At 44.3% G+C, this 26,482-nt stretch overlaps 2 protein-coding genes across 3 annotated transcripts in view; one reads left to right on the plus strand and one right to left on the minus strand.

Moving 5' to 3' along the window:
* The window catches only part of LOC115121138 (vitamin D 25-hydroxylase-like), a 30,614-nt gene extending 22,186 nt beyond the window's left edge, over positions 1–8,428 (plus strand). Inside the window, exons 6-7 of one of the 2 annotated variants that reach the window (XM_029650165.2) lie at positions 3,643–3,972; positions 5,273–8,428. In XM_029650165.2, coding sequence (XP_029506025.2) covers positions 3,643–3,972; positions 5,273–5,454 — 512 coding nt within the window. In that variant the 3' untranslated portion in view covers positions 5,455–8,428. The remainder of the gene's footprint in view (positions 1–3,642; positions 3,973–5,272) is intronic. The other variant, XM_029650163.2, reaches the window with a different exon arrangement.
* LOC115121140 (cGMP-inhibited 3',5'-cyclic phosphodiesterase 3B-like) overlaps positions 6,972–26,482 on the minus strand; it is a 129,412-nt gene continuing 109,901 nt past the window's right edge. Inside the window, exons 3-16 of the mRNA XM_065012014.1 lie at positions 23,409–23,657; positions 22,938–23,086; positions 21,584–21,687; positions 21,245–21,458; positions 21,002–21,099; positions 20,624–20,781; positions 19,366–19,494; positions 18,113–18,224; positions 17,153–17,266; positions 13,934–14,133; positions 12,612–12,815; positions 12,227–12,388; positions 10,618–10,858; positions 6,972–10,443 (exon numbers count right to left, since the gene is read on the minus strand). Of these exons, the coding sequence (XP_064868086.1) occupies positions 10,235–10,443; positions 10,618–10,858; positions 12,227–12,388; positions 12,612–12,815; positions 13,934–14,133; positions 17,153–17,266; positions 18,113–18,224; positions 19,366–19,494; positions 20,624–20,781; positions 21,002–21,099; positions 21,245–21,458; positions 21,584–21,687; positions 22,938–23,086; positions 23,409–23,657 (2,343 nt within the window). The 3' untranslated portion in view covers positions 6,972–10,234. The remainder of the gene's footprint in view (positions 10,444–10,617; positions 10,859–12,226; positions 12,389–12,611; positions 12,816–13,933; positions 14,134–17,152; positions 17,267–18,112; positions 18,225–19,365; positions 19,495–20,623; positions 20,782–21,001; positions 21,100–21,244; positions 21,459–21,583; positions 21,688–22,937; positions 23,087–23,408; positions 23,658–26,482) is intronic.

Below are 26,482 nucleotides of genomic sequence, written 5' to 3' on the forward strand. Positions count from 1 at the left end.
GTCTCCACACCACGTGCTCTCACCACTGGTGTCCCCCAGGGCTCTGTTCTAGGCCCTCTCCTATTCTCGCTATACACCAAGTCACTTGGCTCTGTCATAACCTCACATGGTCTCTCCTATCATTGCTATGCAGACGACACACAATTAATCTTCTCCTTTCCCCCTTCTGATGACCAGGTGGCGAATCGCATCTCTGCATGTCTGGCAGACATATCAGTGTGGATGACGGATCACCACCTCAAGCTGAACCTCGGCAAGACGGAGCTGCTCTTCCTCCCGGGAAGGACTGCCCGTTCCATGATCTCGCCATCACGGTTGACAACTCCATTGTGTCCTCCTCCCAGAGCGCTAAGAACCTTGGCGTGATCCTGGACAACACCCTGTCGTTCTCAACTAACATCAAGGCGGTGGCCCGTTCATGTAGGTTCATGCTCTACAACATCCGCAGAGTACGACCCTGCCTCACACAGGAAGCGGCGCAGGTCCTAATCCAGGCACTTGTCATCTCCCGTCTGGATTACTGCAACTCGCTGTTGGCTGGGCTCCCTGCCTGTGCCATTAAACCCCTACATCTCATCCAGAACGCCGCAGCCCGTCTGGTGTTCAACCTTCCCAAGTTCTCTCACGTCACCCCGCTCCTCCGCTCTCTCCACTGGCTTCCAGTTGAAGCTCGCATCCGCTACAAGACCATGGTGCTTGCCTACGGAGCTGTGAGGGGAACGGCACCTCAGTACCTCCAGGCTCTGATCAGGCCCTACACCCAAACAAGGGCACTGCGTTCATCCACCTCTGGCCTGCTCGCCTCCCTACCACTGAGGAAGTACAGTTCCCGCTCAGCCCAGTCAAAACTGTTCGCTGCTCTGGCCCCCCAATGGTGGAACAAACTCCCTCACGACGCCAGGACAGCGGAGTCAATCACCACCTTCCGGAGACACCTGAAACCCCACCTCTTTAAGGAATACCTAGGATAGGATAAAGTAATCCCTCTCACCCCCCTTAAAATATTTAGATGCACTACTGTTCCACTGGATGTCATAAGGTGAATGCACCAATTTGTAAGTCGCTCTGGATAAGAGCGTCTGCTAAATGACTTAAATGTAAATGAAGCTATACTGTTACACTGGCAATACTAAAATGCTTATAAGAACATCCAATAGTCAAAGGTTAATGAAATACAAATCGTATAGAGAGAAATAGTCCTATAATTCCTATAATAACTACAATTTAAAACTTCTTACCTGGGAATATTGAAGACTCATGTTAAAAGGAACCACCAGCTTTCATATGTTCTCATGTTCTGAGCAAGGAACTTAAACATTAGCTTTCTTACATGGCACATATTGCACTTTACTTTCTTCTCCAACACTTTGTTTTTGCATTATTTAAACCAAATTGAACATGTTTCATTATTTATTTGAGGATAAATAGATTTTATTGATTTATTATATTAAGTTAAAATAAGTGTTCATTCAGTATTGTTGTAATTGTCATTATTACAAATAACTTTAAAAAATCATCCGATTAATCGATATCGGCTTTTTTTGATCCTCCAATAATCGGTATCGGCGTTGAAAAATCATAATTGGTCGACCTCTAATAGAGATTGCATCATCTGTGGATCTGTTGGGGCGGTATGCAAATTGGAGTGGGTATAGGGTTTCTGGGATAATGGTGATGTGAGCCATGACCAGCCATTCAAAGCACTTTATGGCTACAGATGTGAGTGCTATGGGTCGGTAGTCATTTAGGTAGGTTACCTTAGTGTTCTTGGGCAAAGGCACTATGGTGGTCTGTATTTATCACTAACTGAATTTAATGTATTGCTTTATCCGGGTAGCCAGAGAGGACAGCATTGCAGTAGTCTAATCTAAAAGTTACAAAAGCAAATTAGCTTTACCGCATAATTTTTGTACAAAGTTTCAGATTTGTGCAATGTTACAAAGATGGAAAAAAGCTGCTCTTGAAATATTCTTGATATGTTCGTCAAAAGATAGTCCAGCGCAATGCAGAGGTCCTTCACAGTTTTATTTGAGACTGTATAACCATCAACATTCATTTTCAGATCAAACAGCAGATCTCTTTGTTTCAATTGAGTCAATTCTATATTTTCCAACAGATAAGATCTAAACCAGGCAAGAACTTTTCCGTGTAGACCAAGAGGGTCAATCTCTTAAAAAGAATGTGGTGATCAATGGTGTCAAAAACGTCACTATGGTCTAGGAGCACGATGACAGATGCAGAGCCTTTGGTCTGACGCCATTAAAAGGTAATTTGCCGTCTCAGTACTATGATGGGGTCTAAAACCAGACTGGAGTGTTTCGTATACATTATTTGTCTTCAGGAAGGCAGTGAGTTGCTGCTGCACAACAGCTTTTTCAATATAGGCCGATAGTTTTTTACATTTTCCATGTCAAGGTTGGACTTTTTCAGGAAAGGCTTTATTACTGACATTTTTAGTTTATTTGGTACACATCCGGAGGATAGGGAGCCGTTTATTATGATCAACATAGCAGGACCAGGCTCAGGAAGTAGCTCTTTCAGTAGTGTAGTCAGAATAGGATCCATTAGGCAGCTGGACACTATTCAGCATAGAACAGCGTAGAACTTTCTTGTATTCTGGAGCCTCGGAATGAGTTGCCTCTGCCCATACAAACAACGTCCTCTCTGGGCAGCTTTAAAATAAAGTACAAATATGTTTGATGTCTTCTATGCCCATATGAATAACCCCTACAATGTAACTGCAATTATGAGATAATGTTCTGCTTCGATGTGTTTTTATGTTTTATCATCTCAATGCCGTACTGTGTTTAACTGTGTTCGATCTTGCCTAGCCATCTTGTTTCAAGAGGACCACAATGAAAATAAGTCCCAGACTTTATTGTGTGTTATCCTCTATGATTTTACTCATGTGCATGTATGGGTTTGTCAAGTTTTGTGTGTACTTGTTTTTTAAATGATTGAATTAATAAACTAAACAAGGATAGGGGACAGGTTAAATAAATATTTTTAAGCCTTGAGACATGGATTATATATGTGTGCCATTCAGAGGGTGAATTGGCAAGACAAAATATTTAAATGCCTTTAAATGGGGTATGGTAGTAGGTGCCAGGTGTAACAGTATAACTTTAGACCGCCCCCATACCCGGGCGCGAACCAGGGACCCTCTGCACACATCAACAACAGTCACCCTCGAAGCATCGTTACCCATCGCTCCACAAAAGCCGCGGCCCTTGCAGAGCAAGGGGAACTACTACTTCAAGGACTCAGAGAGCAAGTGACGTCACCCATTGAAACGCTATTTAGCGCGCACCACCGCTAACTAAGCTAGCCGTTTCACATCCGTTACACAGGCGCACCGGTTTGTACAAAGAACTGCAACGCTGCTGGGGTTTTCACGCTCAACAGTTTCCAATGTATTTTAGGAATGGTCCACCACCCAAAGGACATCCAGCCAACTTGACACAACTGTGGGAAGGATTTGTATTTATTAGGGATCCCCTTGACAGCAGCTACTCTTCCTGGGGTGCAAACATATTAAAGGTTTTCTTATTTCTGTAGATACTAGATAAGAGTTTAGCAAGCAGAAAGCACATTGTGATGAAAAGGTATTGACAGTTTGCTGCTGGTGTTTCCTCTGTGTAGAGAAGGTGCATACGGAGCTGGACAGTGTGCTGGGAAGTGAGAAGTCCCCCTCGCTGGCGGACAAAAAGAGGATGCCCTATGTGGAAGCGGTGCTACATGAGGTCCTGCGCTTCTGTAACATCGTGCCCCTGGGCATCTTCCGCGCCACCACTCAGGACACACTGGTGAGCGGCTACAACATCCCCAAAGGCACCATGGTCATCACCAACCTGTACTCTGTGCACTTTGATGAGAAGTACTGGTGCGACCCTGGAACCTTCTCACCACATCGCTTCCTGGACAGCAATGGAAACTTTGTCCGACGGGAAGCTTTCCTACCCTTCTCTCTGGGTGAGTCTGGCTTCTTTCCACTCCTAGGCCCCCAAAGAGAGTAGCACAGACTCTCACACACATACTGTGTACACCCTCTCACTTGAATGATTCTCCTCTTGCATAATCTAAATGGTAATGCTTAAAAACAGGGTTAATAGTCATCATGGGCATGAAATTCCAATATATTAGAGATTATTCTGTATGTTTGTATACTTTTTAGGGAGTAGTTCTGAAAGTAGCACTCATGAGCCAAAAATGGTCCCCAAAAATGGCATACTACGTCACATATATGCAGATATGTGCACCACGTCATTGCTCTCTCTCTCTCTCTCTCTGTGCTGTGTCCACTGAGCTGGGCCCGCCCTGCAACCTCATTGGATAATGCTGGGCAGGCCTCTTGCTCCCTGTCACTCAAATGTGAGAGGCTGAAGCTCATTGGCTATAACTCAAATTGCTAGGTGGCAGGCCCACGTGGAGGGAAATGTAGGGAAAATAACGCAGCACAGCTTCAATAAAAGTCTCTTTCAAACTAGGGATTTCGTGTCTAATTGAGGTAAGACAGTAATTCTGCTCATAGATTATGCATGTATGAACTACACATTGAAAAATACTTACTTAGTTGCCAAAGTAACGGAGCATGTATTTAACTGTATACCCCAGCTATGATCTCTTTTCATTTTACCTACAATGAGTCAAATGTAATAAAAGCTAGAGCCTTTTCGGTATTACAACAACCTTACGGGTATGAAGGCCCAGTAATCTATTTGAGCACTAAATTAATAGACTGGTGAGCAAGCCTGTCCCTGGGGCTATTGCAGACTACAACGCTGCCATTAATAAAGGAAAGTACTGTTAAGACAGAAAAACACCACCATGTCAGTTCAAACAAAACAAATTCTCTCAGTCATACCACCCATACATGTGGTTCCCTCTATTGCTCAAGTTGCGCTGTGTATGCAAGTGTAAACCTTTTCCCAGCCATAACCTATATCCTAATAAGGTAAATATTAAACAGCTGATAACAGTGATAGTAAAGGACCTTTACTATGACTTAACAGATACATTGAGTACAATAGTTATGTTGTATTGGTTGAATGTTCACTGGAAAACAGTAGTCAGTAGTAGCTGGTGTCACTAAATCGGCAGACGGCTCATTGTAATGGCTGGAATGGAATGGTTTGATACCTTTCTGTTGATTTCATGTCAGCCATTACGACGAGCAGTCCTCCCTTCACCAGTCTCCTCTGAGTAGAGTAGATGATACAAAGTATGACATGATCTTCAAAAACTCAATCCACGTTGTGTGGTTTGTCCTCAGGGAAGCGTCACTGTTTGGGCGAGCATCTGGCCAGGATGGAGATGTTCCTGTTCTTCACCACCATGCTGCAGCGCTTCCACCTGCAGTTCCCCCCCGGCACAGTGCCAAGCCTCACCCCCAAACTGGGCATGACACTGCAGCCGCTGCCTTACTCCATCTGCGCCGTCCGCAGGCAGCAGTGACAGATTCTCAGAAGGCACAGCCCGAAGGGGTGGGGGGGTTGGGGGTTTAGTCAGAACAGAACAGGGGTCTAGAGCTTGGACTCATACCCTGTGTTTTACACAGAACTGCTAGAATTCTAAACATCAGCCGATGGTTGTTTCTGAGAAATTGCATGTTTGCACTGCACCATTTGCAAAATCACAGGATCACCAGAAATGTTACTGGCGAGATCCTGAATTATCAGGTGGAACTTCTCAGTAAGTTTAATCGAGAAGATAAGAAGTGTGAATATTTAAACAATACATGCAAACATATACTATGAATTAACCTTGAATTAGAATTTACTTTTTATGTGTCCTTATAATCAAATGTCTCATCTTCCCTGCGGGATTACATCAATGATTGACAGGATGGACCTCTATGATGGTTCACAGCCCTGTCTTCTCTCTCACAGCCTGCCTAGATGAGAAATGGGAACATTACCCACTGGGCACACACTGGTTGAATCATTGTTGTTTCCATGTCATTTCAATGAAATTACATTGAACCTACGTGGAATAGACATTGAATTGATGTCTGTTCCCAGTGGGTAGTTTCAGCTGTTTCTACAGCACAGTGAAACAAAGTAGACTAGCAGCCAGCTTTTCCTAGAAGGCTCTGGACATGGTGTTTAGTCTGGATCAGTGCCATATCAAGCAGTCTAAACTAACAATGAACCCGATCTCTAGGGATTCTTCCATGGAAAAGCCTTCTCTCAGAAAGCTACTGCAATATCTGTTGAAAATGTCGTTTTGGTACTCCACTTACCTTTTTTACAATGTTTATGGTGTGCCTTTCCTAAGACAAATTCAAGTTACATATGTTTTATGCCGCTTGTTATTTTTCTTCAACATGCTGACAGTATTTCTCTCAATAGGTTATAGGAAACATTTCTGGAGAGAAAACATAGACCTATCTAAACTACAGTACAGGACTAGTCAGACATGGACTTTTGCAGTGAGCCGGCAGAATGTGTCCAGACTGGGTCATCCAGGGATACACAGACACTATAAATAATCTTCATGTGGTTGGAGCTGAGCCTGGGGGGGCGTCACCCATTTCCTTAAGTGACCTCTCACTTCTAAGTGACCTCTCACTTCTACTCAAAAGACCAAAGGGCTAGAAAAAAACATCCAATGCTGTGTTGTGCAAACATCAGACTTACTGGGTAATATTTCATATTGATGTAATGTCTCTGGCTATTTTTGGCACCCAGCATACCTCTAACTACTAACTGCACTTCTCAGAAAGTTATGCTGAGGTAGACAGACTGCCAATTTGCCTGGATGAGCACCTTGTTTGTGTGCATTGAAACTGTAACATTGCAGTCATTTCAGCAAACATCCGTGTTCCAACTGTGGTTGTTGGCAGGAGGATCTAAACACTTTAAGGACAAAGTTATAGTACAGTTACATTCAAGGGGATTTTTACGCCACACACACACAGTTACAATTAAGTGTGTGTGTGTATGTATCAATAAAATTATTTGAGAGAACAGTTCTTTTAGGGATGGTGTTTTATGACAGCTATAAATAACACAAATCATTTCCCCACAATTTTGATATGGTTGAACAGTTACAACAGACATACAATATCTCAATGCTACATAAGGGTAACGGCCATTCATAGAGACTTTTATGACAAGAACATTAGAGGACACTGTGGTTCGTGAGACTGCACAGTGACAAGCCAACAAACAAACCTTTACAACATAATGAGCCATACAATGTGGGGGGAGGTGGCAGAGGCATCACAATTCACCATCAGAACTTAAGAGATGCAGTGGAGCTCAACCCGAACGGACTTGAAGGGCCACGGTTAGGAGTCGTGAGCTCTCCTCCACAACACCTGGGCTGGGCTTCACCATCAGAACTTAAGAGATGCAGTGGAGCTCAACCCGAACGGACTGAAGGGCCACGGTTAGGAGTCGTGAGCTCTCCTCCACAACACCTGGGCTGGGCTTCACCATCAGAACTTAAGAGATGCAGTGGAGCTCAACCCGAACGGACTGAAGGGCCACCGTTAGGAGTCGTGAGCTCTCCTCCACAACACCTGGGCTGGGCTTCACCATCAGAACTTAAGAGATGCAGTGGAGCTCAACCCGAACAGACTGAAGGGCCACGGTTAGGAGTCGTGAGCTCTCCTCCACAACACCTGGGCTGGGCTTCACCATCAGAACTTAAGAGATGCAGTGGAGCTCAACCCGAACGGACTGAAGGGCCACGGTTAGGAGTCGTGAGCTCTCCTCCACAACACCTGGGCTGGGCTTCACCATCAGAACTTAAGAGATGCAGTGGAGCTCAACCCGAACGGACTGAAGGGCCACCGTTAGGAGTCGTGAGCTCTCCTCCACAACACCTGGGCTGGGCTTCACCATCAGAACTTAAGATATGCAGTGGAGCTCAACCCGAACGGACTGAAGGGCCACGGTTAGGAGTCGTGAGCTCTCCTCCACAACACCTGGGCTGGGCTTCACCAGCATCACTTTGAGCCTGCTGTGGGACATGGAGCTCAGAGAGACCTCTGGGTCCAACCATAGCAAGCCCAGTGTATGAGAGCCCAGAGGTTGGGCAGTGAGCAGGGACAGTTTGGCACTGGTTGGGTGGATGGGTGGACTGAGTAGACAACACAAGAGTTGAGAGAGAAAGTGGTTATGATAAGGAGCAGGGAGATGCTGAACCCAAAAGAAAAACACCAAACCCCACAGTTCAACATCTGTAGTATCAGATAAAAACTCGGGAAACAGGATGAGAATTACAGGGTCTCTGTACAATATGTCAGCTGTGTGTAGAAAACAGATGCATTCTGTTGATTCATTCAAAAATATAATATATTTATACACTATATTTATATGCAGATATTATTTGTTTGTGCAGAGGCTAAACACTTGTTTGGTAGTAAAATGTGGACATTTATATATATATTTTTTGTCTTTAAATATACTAGCTTGAATTACACTGCCTACTTGAGAACTTCCTTCTCCAGAGAAAATGACTTGATAGGGTGATAAGTGAGTTCGGCTTGCAGGTCTGCCATCTCTTTCATTAAACTCTTTTTCTAGTGGAATGCCTAGAGTTTTTACAGACAGAAATATAGAACTATTAGTATTAAACCGTCTTATGGTACAGAGAATAAGACACTATAAAACCAAAACGAAGGTGAAACCCTGGATTACTTAAGTCCTGGCCTGGTTGTGGGTTTGGCAAAGATCTATAGTTTTTGTCAAAACATCAGTGTCTGTAGAATGACTGAAATGAAATGAAGGTGTAAAAACAATGCCAACAGCAATGCACTCAAAAACACCTTTACCTATACTGGTACATTAATAATCATGGGATTTTACTGTACAAAATGTTGCCTTGCTGCAAACAGGTCTTTTACAGTCAACTGACAATCAAGGATTCCAATTCTACAGTGAGGTCTTTAGAAGATCAAGCCAACGGCGCTGCCAGCGGGGCAGCGGAGGTTGACAGAAACACAGGACATACTTTGCTCTATCACAGAGGAGCAGTTCAATTGCTTGAATGTGTTTGTTTTTCAAGTTGTTCATACAAAGCTTAAAAACTATTTAAATCACAGAGATTCTGTTTTAAAGTCAATTACTTAAATTCTTGCAAAATAATGATTCAACTTCACGAGAATCCTGAGTAACCGTGAAAAAATAGATATAATCTAAAGAAAAAAAACATCCCTTCATTGGAACAGCACTCCATTGGAACAGCACTCCATTGGAACAGCACTCCATTGGAACAGCACTCCATTGGAACAGCACTCCATTGGAACAGCACTCCATTGGAACAGCACTCCATTGGAACAGCACTCCATTGGAACAACAGAGAACATCTCATCTCCGAAAACATTTCAATGACTTGCGACCAAGCGTTCCTGAAGAAAACACACACACACACACACACGCTCACACCAACTAAATTAAACCAATAAAAAGAAGAAGGAAACATAAAAGGCAGGTGGTACACATGAATAAAAGGCATCAAAAACGATGCAGGTATAATGCTCATTTCCACAACGTCTCTGTGACTGAGTCAGTGATACAGTGTGTCGCCAGCAAGGGGAGAGGACTGCACAGACCAACCTAGGGTCTGGACCAGGGGACTCAGTAAAGGTTCAGACAGGCACATTTGATATATAGATCTAGAATATTCCTGACAGTGAGCCTGAAACAGTCTCAGTCTCTTGTCTTTCCACATTTGAACTGTTCGCTTTGGTAACGGATGTCAACCACGTCAAGGTGTTTTTTCTTTTCCTTTATTTGAAATCATAGGATTTGTTTTAGTACCTAAGGGAGAGTTAAGTGCTCTGCGTTCAAGGCAGCATTACAGCCAGATCACCATGGAGGGCACATCCAGACCCTTTTCCTCTCTTCCTCTCCACACCAGTGTCCTCAGCTCTGGTGTTTGTTCTTGGTCTACTCTCCATGGGGTGAAAGTGCATAGGAGTGGGGTTCCCACCATTGCAGCAAGAATCCCCTCACAGTAGTAAGGCCTTTTTTCAAAACAACATGACTGCATTAGCGTGTCGGCACAGTGACAATTTCAACGTGTGGAGATCCAGCAGGGTCATCCTGTGTGTGTATGTGTTTGTGTATATGTCTATAGTACGTGTGTGCACGTATGTGTTGTGTATAAATATTTTTGTGTGTGTGAGCGTGTAAGAGGGAGGAGTTGAAGGACTTTCGCCTTCACTGTTCCGCCCTTCCCGAGCATCCTGGCTCTGTCCCTCCTCTTCCTCTTCTTCATCATGCTACTGGTGCTCCTCCCCTTCCTCCTCCTCCTGAATGACCTGGATCTGGTCGTCGGAGGGCGAAGGGGACAGGCTGAGAGGCAGGCTGTCGGCCTGCTGCTTCTCCTTGCTCTTCTCCTCCTCCTCGATGGTCTTCTTCCACACCTTGTGGTTCTCTGTCAGGTGCTGCATGATGTTGCAGAACAGCCGACGCCGGCCGTTTCTCCTTTCTGCATGGGACCACACACAAAAAAGGATTTAACATCCCAAAGCTTTTTAGTCGCACTAGCAAGAAAAAAAAACTCCTGCTCTTGATGGAAATGTTAAATGCTCAATGTTAAAATTATAAATGTGTCAAATCATGATCATATATCAATTCAGAAGGGTAGAAAATGACGTCTTACTTGGTTCGAGCTCCTCCTCCAGCTCGTCTTCGTCAGTCTCTGTGTCCTCCACCTGTTCTTCCTCATCCTCAGAGCGCTCCTCGTCGATCCAGTAGCCAGGGAGCAGGCCAGCGGCGTCGTACGAGTTGCAGAGCGGCCCCACGATGTGTGTGATGAAGGACTCCTGCAGCTTGGCCAGCTGGGGAGAGGAGCGGTCCATGAAAGGGCTGATGGGTAATCCCAAAGTGGCTTCCTCATCCCCCTGTAGATGATCGACAGACAGGCAGACAAACATTTTCACTAATTTGTCAATTAAGATTGTTTTATTCATTAATCTGATTTCACTTCACTTCGTAAAGGGATAAATGTGACATTGTGTTGATTCTAGCAGTAACAGACAGCAGAAAAGGAAGCAACAGTTCTGGGTAGGCTATGTCAGTGTTTTCCAACCCTGGTCCTCCAGTACCCCCAACAGTACACATTGTTATTGTAACCCTGGACAAGCACACCTGATTTAACTTGTTAACTAATCATCAAGCCCTCAATGAGTTGAATGAGGTGTGTTTGTCCAGGTCTGCAATGAAACTGTTTAATGTTGGGGGTACTGGAGGACCAGGGTTGGGAAACACTGGGCTATGTGATATGTGAAGCAACAGTTCCGGGTAGGCTATGTGATATGTGAAGCAACAGTTCCGGGTAGGCTATGTGATATGTGAAGCAAGAGTTCCGGGTAGGATATGTGATATGTGAAGCAAGAGTTCCGGGTAGGATATGTGATATGTGAAGCAACAGTTCCGGGTAGGATATGTGATATGTGAAGCAACAGTTCCGGGTAGGCTATGTGATATGTGAAGCAAGAGTTCCGGGTAGGATATGTGATATGTGAAGCAAGAGTTCCGGGTAGGATATGTGATATGTGAAGCATCAGTTCTGGGTAGGCTATTTGATATGTGAAGCATCAGTTCCGGGTAGGCTATGTGATATGTGAAGCATCAGTTCCGGGTAGGCTATGTGATATGTGAAGCAACAGTTCCGGGTAGGCTATGTGATATGTGAAGCAACAGTTCCGGGTAGGCTATGTGATATGTGAAGCAACAGTTCCGGGTAGGCTATGTGATATGTGAAGCATCAGTTCCGGGTAGGGTATGTGATATGTGAAGCAACAGTTCCGGGTAGGCTATGTGATATGTGAAGCAACAGTTCCGGGTAGGCTATGTGATATGTGAAGCATCAGTTCTGGGTAGGCTATGTGATATGTGAAGCATCAGTTCCGGGTAGGCTATGTGATATGTGAAGCATCAGTTCCGGGTAGGATATGTGATATGTGAAGCATCAGTTCTGGGTAGGCTATGTGATATGTGAAGCATCAGTTCTGGGTAGGCTATGTGATATGTGAAGCATCAGTTCTGGGTAGGATATGTGATATGTGAAGCATCAGTTCTGGGTAGGCTATGTGATATGTGAAGCATCAGTTCTGGGTAGGCTATGTGATATGTGAAGCATCAGTTCTGGGTAGGCTATGTGATATGTGAAGCATCAGCATCAGTGATACTGTATAACAGGAAGGCATGGCATTGCATTACATTGCAAACCTGACATCTGGGCCATGCAGAGTGGAGGGGTTCTATACCTGCTCATAAAACTCATTGACAATGCCTTCTGTCCACTTGAGGTGCAGATGGCGTCCTTTGGCCGGCCCGTTGATGTCTGCCAGCTTAATGCAGACTTGGCACACCAGCAGACGGTCATTCTCATTAGTCCAGTCGATTCCTGGACTGTTCACATCATTCACCTATTTATAGCAACACAAACATTCACACAGTGATTAGAACTGCCAGGCTCCTCATTTCTAACAGAGATCCAGCATGTTCCTTTAAGTATCAACTCTATTAGCCATAAAGATAAGGCGTATTTTTATTGCCTTTGCCAGTATTGAAATGACAGGAAAAACAAAGTATCAACAGAATGGAAACAGATTTTCTGAAAATGTGAGGTTCGTCATCATCATCTCAAACCTTTGAATTGAACTCGGCGAGGAAGTCAAAGTGCTTCTTCAGGTCTGTGGCGAGGATGGCCTCGATGACCAGGAAGCGAAAACGTTTGAACTCCACGTGGTCCAGGTTGGCCAGGAAGTTGAACTCTGGCTGAGACAGGTAGAGGCTCCAGGCCGAAGCAGCGTGGTGGTTCTCCAGGACCGAACGGTCATTATACAACACCGCCTGGGGAACAGAGGGATGAGACGGAGGTAGAGGAGAAGTGGATGAGGGAAGAAGAGAGTGAGTAGGAGGAAGGGTAGGTCGAGTGGAGAGGGATGCGGGTGGGTCAGAGGACAAGAAGAAGAAAGGAGAGGGTAAAATAGGAAAGAGGAGGTTGAAGAAGGGAACGGTAAAAGAGGGAGGGGTGAGCAGGGGAAAGGAAATTGGGTCAGTGTGCTTCAGACTAAATAATGCAGACGGTCTAGACATGTTGGTGGACAGGTGGGTGATTGACTGACTGCCAACATACTGTTAATCAATATGTCAGGGTTGAGCTGCGTGAGTGGCTACGAGGAAGGCATGGCCCACATGTCAGGTTAGCAATGTAATGCAATGCCATGCCATCCTGTTATACAGTATCACATAGCCTACCCAGAACTGTTGCTTCACATATCACATAGCCCAGTGTTTACCAACCCTGGTCCTCCAGTACCCCCAACATTACACAGTTTCATTGCAGACCTGGACAAACACACCTCATTCAACTCATTGAGGGCTTGATGATTAGTTAACAAGTTAAATCAGGTGTGCTTTCCAGAGTTACAATAACAATGTGTATTGTTGGGGGTACTGGAGGACCAGGGTTGGAAAACACAACCTAGACAGTATGCACAGTCCTATAATAGGTCATGATAGTGCAAAACACTTTTTATATAGTGGTATAGTTTGTTTGTCAACCTTTGCTGTAATGTTGTAGCAAGAAAAGGAATTGGCTGAATTCTTAGGAATTGTGGGAACTTTTCCCTGACATGTGAACTAAGTGTAATATTATACCAGTCCCTCACTTCATTGCTTTTACCATGAGATCCAAGGCTGATTAGAACCTGTCTATGTAGAAGCTTTAAGGCCAATAAAGATCTCATCCATGAGTCACAGGGACCAAATGAATGCTGTCTGTGACACAAGCACAACACTTCCCCTTTCCTAGGACTTAACAGTGTGTGGGAACACAAATGGGAACACTTCCTGAAGTGACGGGATAGGTTGAACTTTCTCTTCCTGATACAGGTTTTCCTGTTGAACAGGTGTGGGTTTGCTAGCTGAGATGGTAGAGCAGTGGCTTTTGGGATAATAACACTTACCTGAGCTGCGTTAGTGGCTACGAGGAAGGCGTTTGTGCGACCGGGGTGGTCATAGTCATGCATGGCAGCTGCTACATATAGTGCCATGAGTTCCAGAGCAGGGATGTTCCACGCCAGGCAGCCGTAGTTGTCGTCAGAGATGGACGAGCTCTTGGAGGAGGCGTATGATACCCGGCCCGGCGAGATCCCACTGTCTGAATCTAGAGAGAAGAGCAGCAGCTTTCAGCAACGACATACTGGGACCTCACACTGGAACTACATCATAACTGGAGTTTACTGGAGATGATTTGACTGTGTTATAAAGTGAAAACAGCGAACTAGTGTCACATTAAGAACAAAGTATGTAGAGTAGGATTTCTACAGGCAGGTTAAGCTGGTGGCCCAGTGACTCAGACTACTGCACTCCATTTGAAAGATTAAAAGGGCCAAAATATGCCATAAACATGCTGAGCTCAGCACAGACAGATCTCTATCACGACAGAGGCTTGCTCACCACCCCATCTCCCCCCTCTCTGTTTATCCACCCTTCCCTCCCCCTCTCTTTATCAGAAGGCAGCTGCTCCTCTGGCAGCTACTGAAGGATCAGTCAGCAAGCGAGCCTTAAATCATTTCCGATGGATCAAAGATGCAGTACATAAAATATAATTAGCATGGATGGGACTGGGGATCCTGGCATTTTAAACTAAACCATCTGGTGTCTGCCGAGAAAAGGCCAAACACTACAGGAATGCCTACACTGGTACATCAAGAGGCTATCATAGAACTAGAAAAGTCAATTTCCTAAAGAAAATGTGTGCTTGCTAGCATGTCTTAAAGTATTTATGTTTGTGAAATAAGTTAGAGTAGTTATAGTTATAGTGAATACAATACTAATGGTACTGACTGGTTCATAAAGTAGAAAAAGTAGCTAGATGGGAGAATTGAATGATTGATTGATTGAATAGCCTACCCTGAACATGAAAGTTGGTGAAAGTTGGTTTGGTGTCTCTAGCTTGAACAGTTCAAGAGTTATTATTGTTGGTGGGTTATTAAATGCCAATGTATGCTAATTTGAATTGTTATAGTTTAAAACGTTTTTAAGTTGTTTTAATGTATGTATCTGTAATAGTTTTTTTACATTTTTTATTTCACCTTTATTTAACCAGGTAGGCCAGTTGAGAACAAGTTCTCATTTACAACTGCGACCTGGCCAAGATAAAGCAAAGCAGCGCGACAAAAACAACATAGAGTTACACATGGGATAAACAAACGTACAGTCAGTGTGTGCAAATGTAGTATGGTTAGGGAGGTAAGGCAAAAAAATAGGCCATAGTGGCAAAATAATTACAATTTAGCATTAACACTGGAGTGATAGATGTGCAGATGATTATGTGCAAGTAGAGATACTTGGGTGCAAAAGAGAGAAGAAAAAAAATAACAATATGGGGATGAGGTAGTTGAGTGTGCCATTTACAGATGGGCTGTGTACAGGTATAGTGATCGGTAAACGGCTCTGACAGCTGATGCTTAAAGTTAGTGAGGGAGATATGTCTCCAAAAAGAACAGTAGCATTTGAAATGAATACCACTGTATTATCATGGTTCAAATTTAATTCAGTAAGTGGTATGCACATTTGTATACATTAAAATTGTTTATTGTTTATGAAGGTGTGTTAGAAAATGTTAAGTTAGGATAGCCTGAATGTTTTAAAGTTGGTCTTGTAACTTAATTTTGTTAACAGTGTATTTCTATGGTTCTCATTCAAACCTCATGTTAATTAATTCAGTTGAATAAGTATAGATGGATAGAAGGATTGATTGAGACAAGCTGGAGGAGGGGCTATAGGAGGACGGTAGGAGGAGCTATAGGAGAATGGGCTCATTGTATTGGCTTGTAATGAAATTGTAATGAAATTCATGGAACGGAGTCAAACATGGGGCGGCAGGTAGCCTAGTGGTTAGAGCGTTGGACTAGTAACCGAAAGGTTGCAAGATCTAATCCCCGGGTTGACAAGGTAAAAAATCTACCCCTGAACAAGGCATTTAACCCACTGTTCCTAAGCCGTCATTGAAACAAATCATGTGTTCTTAAGTGACTTAAGTGACTTGCCTAGGTAAATGAAAACCATGTGGTTTCCATATATGTGATGTGTTTGATACCATTCCAGCTATTACAATGAGCCCGTCCTCCTATAGCTCCTCCCACCAGCTGTTGGTGGGTTATTTTATACTAATACTTAACCATTTAAATAGTTTGCTTGGAAAATGTTTAAGTTGTTTTAATGTTTGTAGTTGAAATGGTTAAAAAGCAGTAGCATTTCAAATGTCTACCACGGTGTTACTATGCTTGACAATGAATCCATGTTTTGTAAATCTATGCTAATTTAAATGGTTTCTAGTTTATAAAGGTTTTAAAGAAGTCTGAACATTTTAAAGTTGGTCTTGTAGATTAATTTGTTATAATTTAAAAAGCATCTTATAAAGAATCTGTATAAGGGCCTCCTGGGTAAGGGTGCTGTACTGCAGCGCCAGCTGTGCCACCAGAGACCCTGGGTTCGTGCCCAGGCTCTGTCGTAACCGGCTGCGACCGGGTTAGGGAGGGCTTGGCCGTTAGGGATATCCTTGTCTCATCGTGCACCAGTGACTCCTGTGGCGGGGCGGGTGCAGTGCACGGTGTTTCCTCTGACACGTTGGTGCAGCTGGCTTCTGGGTTGGATGCGTGCTGTGTTAAGAAGCAGTGCAGCTTGGTTGGGTTGTGTATCGGAGGACGTATGACTTTCAACCTTCGTCTCTCCCGAGCCCGTAAGGGAGTTGTAGCGATGAGACAAGATAGTAGCTACTAACAATTCGATACCATGAAATTGGGGAGGACGTATGACAAATAAAATAAAAAAATCTGTATAAAATCAGTCTGAACATCTGGTTTATCAGCTTTATCAGATGTGAAAGAGGAGATTGCTATTGAAATGCATTTGGAGATTATTTTAAATATTGTTAAAAAATACATATAACAAATATTTTGTCAAGAAATCTAAGTTGGGGCAGTTTGCACATTTGGAAGTTGGTTTCGTGTTAAAAAGCTTAAATCGTGCGGAAGAAATCCAATAATAAGCGAAATGAAATCTAGAGTGGTCTTGCCTAATTATGCTAATAAATATGTGGCATATTGTGGTAATAAATGAGGGCTTGGGGAAGTCCAGAGTTATACAAAATGAAATAAAGAGAACAGAAATAGTGCTACCTGTGTCACTTCCTGTCACATGCTCATTGTGGATCTGCTGGAACCCTGGAACAGGCCGGGTAGTCAGGTACCAGACAGCATGGAGCACGTCAGTGGCATGGACCCGGTTATGATCTGAGTACAGGCAGAGATTCACACTGGACATCACACATCAGTCACAGTAATACTTCACCACATCATGTACATGAGGTAGAAGCTTCTATTACATATGATGGTGCATGCCTGTATGGTGTCCTGCTGTATGTAGTGAACTGTAGACCTATTATTGGGATTAATTTCTACTTCATGACAACCTGGGTATATCATTTCAAATCATACTTGAAGTGGGAATGATTTAGCTGCCTGGAATAGTCTAAACTGGCGTAATTAAGCTAAATTAAACACCATTCAAATTCTTATTTTTGATATATATTTTTTTCACCTTCCCTTTTTTCTCCCCAATTTTGTCATATCCAATTACGATCTTGTCTCATCGCTGCAACTCCCCAACGGGCTCGGGAGAGGCGAAGGTCGAGCCATGCGTCAAACATGACCCGCCAAACCGCGCTCCTTAACACCTGCCCGCTTAACCCAGAAGCCAGCTGCACCAATGTGTTGGAGGAAACACAGTTCAACTGATGACCGAAGTCAGCCTGGAGGTGCCCGGCTAGAGCGCGATGAGCCAAGTAAAGCCCCCCCCAGCCAAACCCTCCCCTAACCCGGAAGCCGCTGGGCCAATTGTGCGCCGCCTTATGGGACTCTCGTAACTGGCCGGTTGTGACACAGCCTGGGATCGAACCCGGGTCTGTTGTGACGCCTCAAGCACTGCAATGAAGTGGACCGCTGCGCCACTCGGGAGGCCCATACCTTCATGTTTTTCACCCAGGTCTGATCATTTCTACATCTGAGTAGACAATACACCAAGTGTTAATATGGGCTTTGTGCCTGGACTGAAGAAAGCACAGGCAGCACTATACTCACAGGGAATATCCCTATAGCCGTTCTCCAGAGCACAGAAATAGGACATGAACTCCCTCACAGGGATCTTAAACATCTCAAACAGACAAGTGTCCTGGAACAGAGTGTAGGTCACCTGGGGAGAAAGACAACAAATAAAACACCTAGATTAATTTAAAACCCAAATACATGTTTTTGACATTAACCAAGTCATTCCCCTCAGACACAGACAGTGAGACACTGGGAGAACAGTGTACTCAAAACAGCACATAGAGAAATCCCCAAGGACACCATGAGCATATCATTCAGGCAAATATCAGTAATGGGGATCATACCGTTCTCAACATTTAAACCAATCATTCAAGTGAGTTTCTCCAAATAAATACATTCAACGGCTGCTTCACAAAACTACTCTTAGCCCTATGGGTTCTGGTGCACTATATAAGGAATAGTGTGCCATTTGGAATACAACTCAGGTGTTGCTTATTCAAATATTAATTGATGTAACATAGTGGTTCCCAAACATCTTATAGTCCTGTACCCCTTCAAACATTCAACCTCAGCTGCGTACCCCCTCTAGCACCAGGGTCCGTGCAGTCTCAAATGTTGTTTTTTGCAATCATTGTAAGCCTGCCACACACACTATGCGATACATTTATTAATCATAAGAATGAGTGAGAGTTTGTCACAACCTGGCTCGTCTTTCAAGCTGTCAGGCATTCCCTTGGCAGCAAAGAGCCTCTCGGTGGATGCTGCAGTGTACCCAAGTTGCGTCGGGAGCAACTGCACTATGTCTCCCTGTCACGGCTTTTGCGCCATCTTTTGCGCCATCGGTACAGATACCAACATGAGCAGCAGCTACGTTTGGCTACATACGGACCGTTACTGGAATTCCCGTGAGAAAGTAACGGTTAGTGTGATTGGATGTTAATTATTTGACTAGGCTACCTGTATTTGACATTGTGTTGTTATTTGGCTGAACACTAGATGGTTTAATTGTATTTTTGGCAGTGAAATGAGGCTATTCAGGCGAGAGAGAAAAACCTCACCCAAATGTATAGCCCCGTTGGAAAATATAAATGTACTGTTTGAAAATGTGAAGATTATAAAATTGAAAAAATAAAATTCAAAAGTAAAATAAAAAATAACATTTGAATCATATTTTTATTTGGCGTACCCCCGACGGCATTGCCCCAGTTTGGGAATACCTGATGTAACAGATCATGGCGTAAGACAGATAGATGGTTGCTATATGGTTGGTATGTGGTTGTACTGACGTAGCTGAGTATTCTTCCTGTCTTCCCTCCTGTTCTGTCCATCAGGTCAAAGATCTGGAAGTTCCAGCTGTTGATCTTCTCCATGAGGTCATCGTGGTTCTCCAGCAGGGGGTCTAGTCTGAACTCACCCTACAGGCAGGAGAGGACAACAACACAGACACATTTTAAACAAACACACACACACACACGTTTAGATAAACACACATGCATGCATGCAGGCAGGCAGGCAGACACGCACGCACGCACACACACACACACACACACACACACACACACACACACACACACACACACACACACACACACACACACACACACATTAAAACACACACATACATTAACACACACATACATACCCATTAACACACACAAACACCCATTAAAACACACACACATTAACACATACACACACATGCCCGTAGACAACCAGACTATTCAAAACACCACATCGTAAATCTTATGAATCTCATTCCTCTGTTAAGGGGATGGAAGCAGGCTCCAGACTGACTATGTATGCGTTGCTTTTGAATAATTCGCTTTTGAATTACCCCACAGAATCCTCAGATGAACCCTACACAGTTGTCTTAACAGCTGGCTTGATTTAACAAGGCTTGGTTTGTCCAATAAAGAAAGTGAGAGCACAGCCCAAGTAAACGGCGAGGGCATTCCAGGACAGAGCCAGATCAACACTACCCCCCATCACACTGGTTTACACGGCTGTTAGATACATCACAACAGACTGAAAGACATGCACCCAATGAGTGTCTGAGGAAAACCTTTACTGTGTTCCCAGAACTAACTAGAGGACACATCCTATAGCAAGCTACACTGTTGCATGTGTTGGCCTGAGTGTGTTATCTCACTCAGAGGGAGTCTCCTGGTTGGGATAGTTTAGTGGCAGCAATGCTACACACAGGAAGGCTAACGAACGCTGTAAGGTGTTAGCATTGACTGAGACATATCCCTTCAAAGTTACTGTTATGTAACAGCGTAGCCTACCTTTGTTTCTTAAGTCTGCAGCATGGCGATGTTAGCCTAGCAGTAGGGTGCATTCACACAGGGAGGGCAACACAGAGTAAAATGACCGAGCCAACACAATGTATTTCAATAGGGAAGGTGCGTTGGAGTAGCGGAGGTGAGGCGTGTCAGGTTGTGCTAAACAACGCACTACCAAAACACTCTCACAAAGGTACATAGCTCATACTCCTCCATTAGCTTGTGTGGGAATGCACCCTTAGCATACTCTAGCACTGCATACCTCTGTTTCCTGAGTCTGCTGCTCTGTGGTGGCGCTCTGCTCCTCCTCGTCTGTCTGGCCCCGGCTCCTTGCGTCTGGATTCCTGTCCCCCATCGACTCGGCCTCCACACTCTCCTCCCTGATCAGTGCCTCCCCCATGAACTCTGACCCCTCACCTGCTGTGGAGGAGACACATTGCAAATCACAGTGAGTTGACCACTGGTTTCACATTTCGGTGGGAAGCATTATTCTAATGAATTGACTCTCTAGTACAGCATGTCCAAATGGTTTTCAGTCATTTGAGAGTGAAACAGTAAGCTAAGCCATGGAAGTGTGCCCAAAAACACTGTGCAGCCTATGTCTGTACAGAGTGAGGCTACATTCCAGCAGGTGTCATACCTGAGCGTCTGCGCTGGGCCTCAGCATGACCAGTGAATGGCAGGTGTCCCTCCCCCGCCTCCATACTGGGCATGTTCTTCAGCATCTGACGACCACAGCTACAGGGTGAGCAGAGGGACAAACACAGCTGCCATTATCATCAACACACATGGTGAAATGCAACTCTACTCTACAGCTGAACTTGCTCTACAACACCAGGAGATACTGGAGGGGGTAGGGGAAGGGGGTAGTAAATTGCCCTACCTGGTGCACATTGCCGCGGGGCTGCGATAGGGCCCCTGGAAGTCAGCGGAGCTGAGGATGTAGCCCAGGGGCTTGTGCAGGTTGACGCTGGGCTTGGTGAGGAAGTCAGCTGTGTCGGGGAACTCCACCGGGGGGCGCATAACCTGGGAGGAGAGACCTCCCCCTTGAGGACTGTGGCTGGGGGAGCTGACAGGACTCAGACTGGGGGACGCACCTGTAGAGCGAGAGAGATAGAAGAGAAATGAGAGAGAGAGAGAGAGATAGTCAAACAACTTAAAAACATTCCACTTCCACACAGTGTATCAGACCTGTGTGTACAGTAAATCCTCATGGTCTCACCTGCTCTCCTGGGCCCGGCATGGTAGGTCAGGGTCACAGAGGAGGACCTCTGCTTAGGGATGGTCAGCAGGTTAGCATTGGGCCCATTGGACAGAGAACCCGTGCTGGAACACACACACACACACAAACATGGCACTTACTGCTAGAACTAATGAGACAACATCAGTTAAAATGCTTTCATATTCAATCTACACCATTATAAAGTTCAACTTTTTCACACCCGCTCTTATGTATAATGAAGAACTTAGAGAAATGTTACATAGCATACAGTAACACTAATTATATGACTCATTTGGTGCTCAAAGTAAGACAATGAAAATCAATGTTGAAACTGTATCATTGAAGAAGACAAAGATCCATAAAAGATCAAGTGACTCATCTAAACAGTGTTGGAACAAACAGAATGAAGGAATGTTATGGTCATTATCTGTTAGGCATTTCAGTTTACAGAGCTTGACCACTACTGCCCCCCAGTGGATATAAAGGGGAACCACATCTTCAGGGAGTTTAATCAAGGACAGATGGTAAAGAATGTGTTGCTGAGGGAGGGCCTGCTTGTTCATATCAGGGTAAAGATGGGGAGTGTGCCATGTTGAAAATGACTTGACCTTGAAAGATATTCTCCAGTACTTTTATATACCTTTTAGCCAGTAGTTCTGAAAGTAGTGCCCGCGAGCAAAAAGTGGTCCCCGAAAAACTCTGTACTACCTCGCAAATGTGCTGATATGTGCACCACGTCATTACTCCCTTTCTCTCTCTACTGTGTGAGTGTCTTGCTAGCTGTCACTCAAATGGTGAGGGGCTGAAGCTCATTTGCTAAAACTTTACCCCACATAGGGGTAAATGTAGGGAAAATGGCGCCGCACAGCTTCCAGAAGAAAGTTGCTTTGAAACTAGGGATTTCATGGCTAATTGAGGTAAGACAGTTATTCTGCTCATTAATTATGCATGTATGAACTACACAGTGACACATCCAGCCGAAAACGTGAGGTTTAAAAAGTACTTATTATTCGCCAAATTACCGGGGCATGTCTTTAACCTTTACCCTGGTGTCTGAACTCTGAAGTCCCACCTGTGTGTGGTCGTACCTGGTCATATTAAAGTCAGGGTGTGTGTGTGTGTGTGGTCATACCTGGTCATATTGAGGTCAAGGTATGTGTGGTCGTACCTGGTCATATTTCGATCAGGGTGTATGTGTGTGGTCGTACCTGGTCATATTGAGGTCAAGGTATGTGTGGTCGTACCTGGTCATATTGAGGTCAAGGTATGTGTGGTCGTACCTAGTCATATTTTGATCAGGGTGTGTGTGTGGTCGTACCTGGTCATATTGAGGTCAAGGTGTGTGTGGTCGTACCTGGTCATATTGAGGTCAGGGTGGGGTCCCGGTCTCTTGCCGTTGTTGCGTTCCCAGCGGGAGGAGGCCGACTCCAGAGGGGGGAGAGGGGAGGAGGTGGAGCCGCGGCGGAGTTGGGGTGTTGGTAGGCTGTTCCTGCTGCTAAGACCCTAGGTGTGTGGAGGGGAGGAGGGAGACATTATTACATTATGGTCAATGATGCTATAACACAGTCAAAGGCAGATCTATATTCAGCTCACCACCAGGTTACATAGAGTAGAGCAGGTATACAACTAAAAACAACTAAACTAAATCTACGTAACACTGGTGAACACATAGAAGAGGAACATTCATTATGAGGATAAGATACCATGTATAAGTGGATAATGTGTTAGTGGATAATGTGTTGGCCTGCTAGTCTCCGCAGGCTTCTGTCTGTGTGTTAGTTATGACCTGTTAGTATCACATTCAGAAGGTTGCTGGAGGGCCCACCTTCAGGGGCTTCCTGTCGCCCCTCTCTGCAGGGTCCTCCACCTCGGTACAGGGGTAGAAACCTGGGAAGGGGGTGAAGGGGTTGACCCTGGGCCGACAGGAGCCAGAGAAGGTCCCCATGAGGCTGCTGACGCTGCGCAGGGACGAGACGGTGTGTGGCGACAGGGACGAGTCCATCAGCAGGTCAGACACCATGTTCCTGGCCTCGTTGATGACCGACAGGTCCACTCCGTTACCACTTACCGCTCCCTGGGGACATGGAGGAGACAAGGGGACACATGTCAGAGAGATGCCTCATTCAGCAGAGCACAAACATACAGTAGATACTGTACTAGAGAAGAGAGACTGGTGTCCTTTCCTCATTCCTTTACACTGTTTCTAATGAACGCAGATTGGATTTAAATGACCAAACAGAAAAGCTTCTGAAGAAGAAATTCCTTCTTAATTGCCATTTTTTCCTTAACTATGGACTTATGAAGAAAGTTAAGCGAAGGTGCTATTCCTCCAAAAGGTTCTTGTTTTTATGTTACTTCTTATGTTTCTCCTTAAGAAAAAAATTAAGTATAAATGAGATGCTTGAAAATAAAGTAATTTAATTTCTTCTTGGAATTCCCAGATAGCTAAACCATTGTCTTAAAGAAAGAATATGAACAAACTTCATCTGAAAGTTTTAGTGTTAATTGTTTTTAAGCCAAGAACATTTTAGACCAGTAATCCCAATAGAAATATGCTAACATGATTGCCATTGCTAGATAGACAGCTAGCTGGCTGGGTTGCCTAACGACAAACATCTCAAGATAGTTAAGAAGTTCGTAAGAAGACATCTGAGAAGTTCATGAGAAAAATTATTAATTCTTAAGACATTTTTGAGGATCTGCACTAATGAACTTATTTTTCTTCTTCTAAAGAAGCTTCTTAAGTTTTTGCGTAAAAAGTGTTTAGTGAATCTGGGCCCAGGACATCTACAGGTATCACACATACGCAGATAGACTGTCAGATAGCTGTAACAGGACACTGCTGGCCTCATTGTGATGGGACTGTACTTGTCACTCCTCCTCTTACAGCAGTAGAGGGTAGTGTGAAGGGCAGACAGGCTCGCTGCTGAGCTCATGGCATTGATGCTGGGTAATTGAAAGGCTGTTTGGACCAGTGATGTCAGTAATAAAGGGGAGTGGTGCTGGATGGGCATGGTGCTGGCAGGGCATGGTGCTGGCTGGGCATGGTGCTGGCTGGGCATGGTGCTGGATGGGCATGGTGCTGGCAGGGCATGGTGCTGGCTGGGCATGGTGCTGGCAGGGCATGATGCTGGCTGGGCATGGGGCTGGCAGGGCATGGTGCTGGCTGGGCATGGTGCGGCAGGGCATGGTGCTGGCTGGGCATGGTGCCTGTGTGTGGAGTAAAAGTGCAGCGCCCAGTGACAACAGCTAGGTGGCTGTGTGTATGTCATGACACTGACGGAGATCCTGCCTGCACCCCTACCCCTCTTCACCCTGTCCATACTACTGACTGTTGCTGTGCTGATAGACACCATATAAAATACTAGAGGGTTTGGAGAACTAGGCTGCCCTTTGAAGGCCCGGCTCTGTGGCCACAATGAGTGGTGAGTGATGAGTGGGGCACACGTCAGTCAGAGGAGCACAGCTTCCTGTTGATCTACCTGTACAGCGTGTCTGCTAAACACTGTGGACCCCAACAGGATGACAACACATACAAGGCACAAAATACACACACACATAGGCAGGCCTACACACACAGTCCAAACATCTACACACACACATGCACACACAAGCTTACAAAAAACACCGATGCTTCCATTTTACGATGCATAAAACGTGTGTCGGCGATTTTACAATAAATTGGAACACAAGGCCAGTATACTAGATTAGAAAGATTATATGGAGGCTCTCCAAAATGGATTGAGATACATCTGATTTCCTAAAAGGTTGGAGTTAGTTTAAAAAAAATCCCTCCTCTACTTATTAATTCCAGCCTCAATTCTTTGAAATATGACTAAATTACAGTGAGCTACACTAATACCATTTTTATTCAGTATCCACTTTTACTTATATTTTGTCAATTCAATGCCCTCTCTGGGAAATCTAATTCACTTGTTACACTATGAGGGTTGATGATCTATAGTTGTATTCATGTTATTACAATTCATTCCATGGATGGATTGAAAGTAAAATAGGAAATTATCCCCAACCCTAATGTGAATGATAGACATGTGCTCTAACAGTGATATGCTGTAGCCAGTATAGAGATGAGTATATGATATACTGTGACAGTATCCAGATGAGTATATGATATACTGTACCAGTATCCAGACGAGTATATGATATACTGTACCAGTATCCAGATGAGTATATGATATACTGTAGCCAGTATCCAGATGAGTAAATGATATAGTGTACCAGTATCCAGATGAGTATATGATATAGTGTACCAGTATCCAGATGAGTATATGATATACTGTACCAGTATCGAGATGAGTTTATGATATACTGTACCAGTATCCAGACGAGTATATGATATACTGTGACAGTATCCAGATGAGTATATGATATACTGTACCAGTATCCAGACGAGTATATGATATACTGTACCAGTATCCAGATGAGTATATGATATACTGTAGCCAGTATCCAGATGAGTATATGATATAGTGTACCAGTATCCAGATGAGTATATGATATACTGTACCAGTATCGAGATGAGTTTATGATATACTGTAGCAGTATCCAGATGAGTATATGATATACTGTAGCCAGTATCCAGATGAGTATATGATATACTGTGACAGTATCCAGATGAGTATATGATATACTGTACCAGTATCCAGATGAGTATATGATATACTGTACCAGTATCCAGATGAGTTTATGATATACTGTAGCAGTATCCAGATGAGTATATGATATACTGTAGCCAGTATCCAGATGCGTATATGATATACTGTAGCCAGTACCCAGATGAGTACATGATATACTGTACCAGTATCCATATGAGAATATTCAGAGAGAGAGAGAGAGAGAGAGAGAGAGAGAATGAGAGAGAGAGAGAGGGGGGGGGGG

The sequence above is a fragment of the Oncorhynchus nerka genome, linkage group LG27, assembly GCF_034236695.1.
Source record: "Oncorhynchus nerka isolate Pitt River linkage group LG27, Oner_Uvic_2.0, whole genome shotgun sequence".
Lineage (NCBI taxonomy): Eukaryota > Metazoa > Chordata > Actinopteri > Salmoniformes > Salmonidae > Oncorhynchus > Oncorhynchus nerka.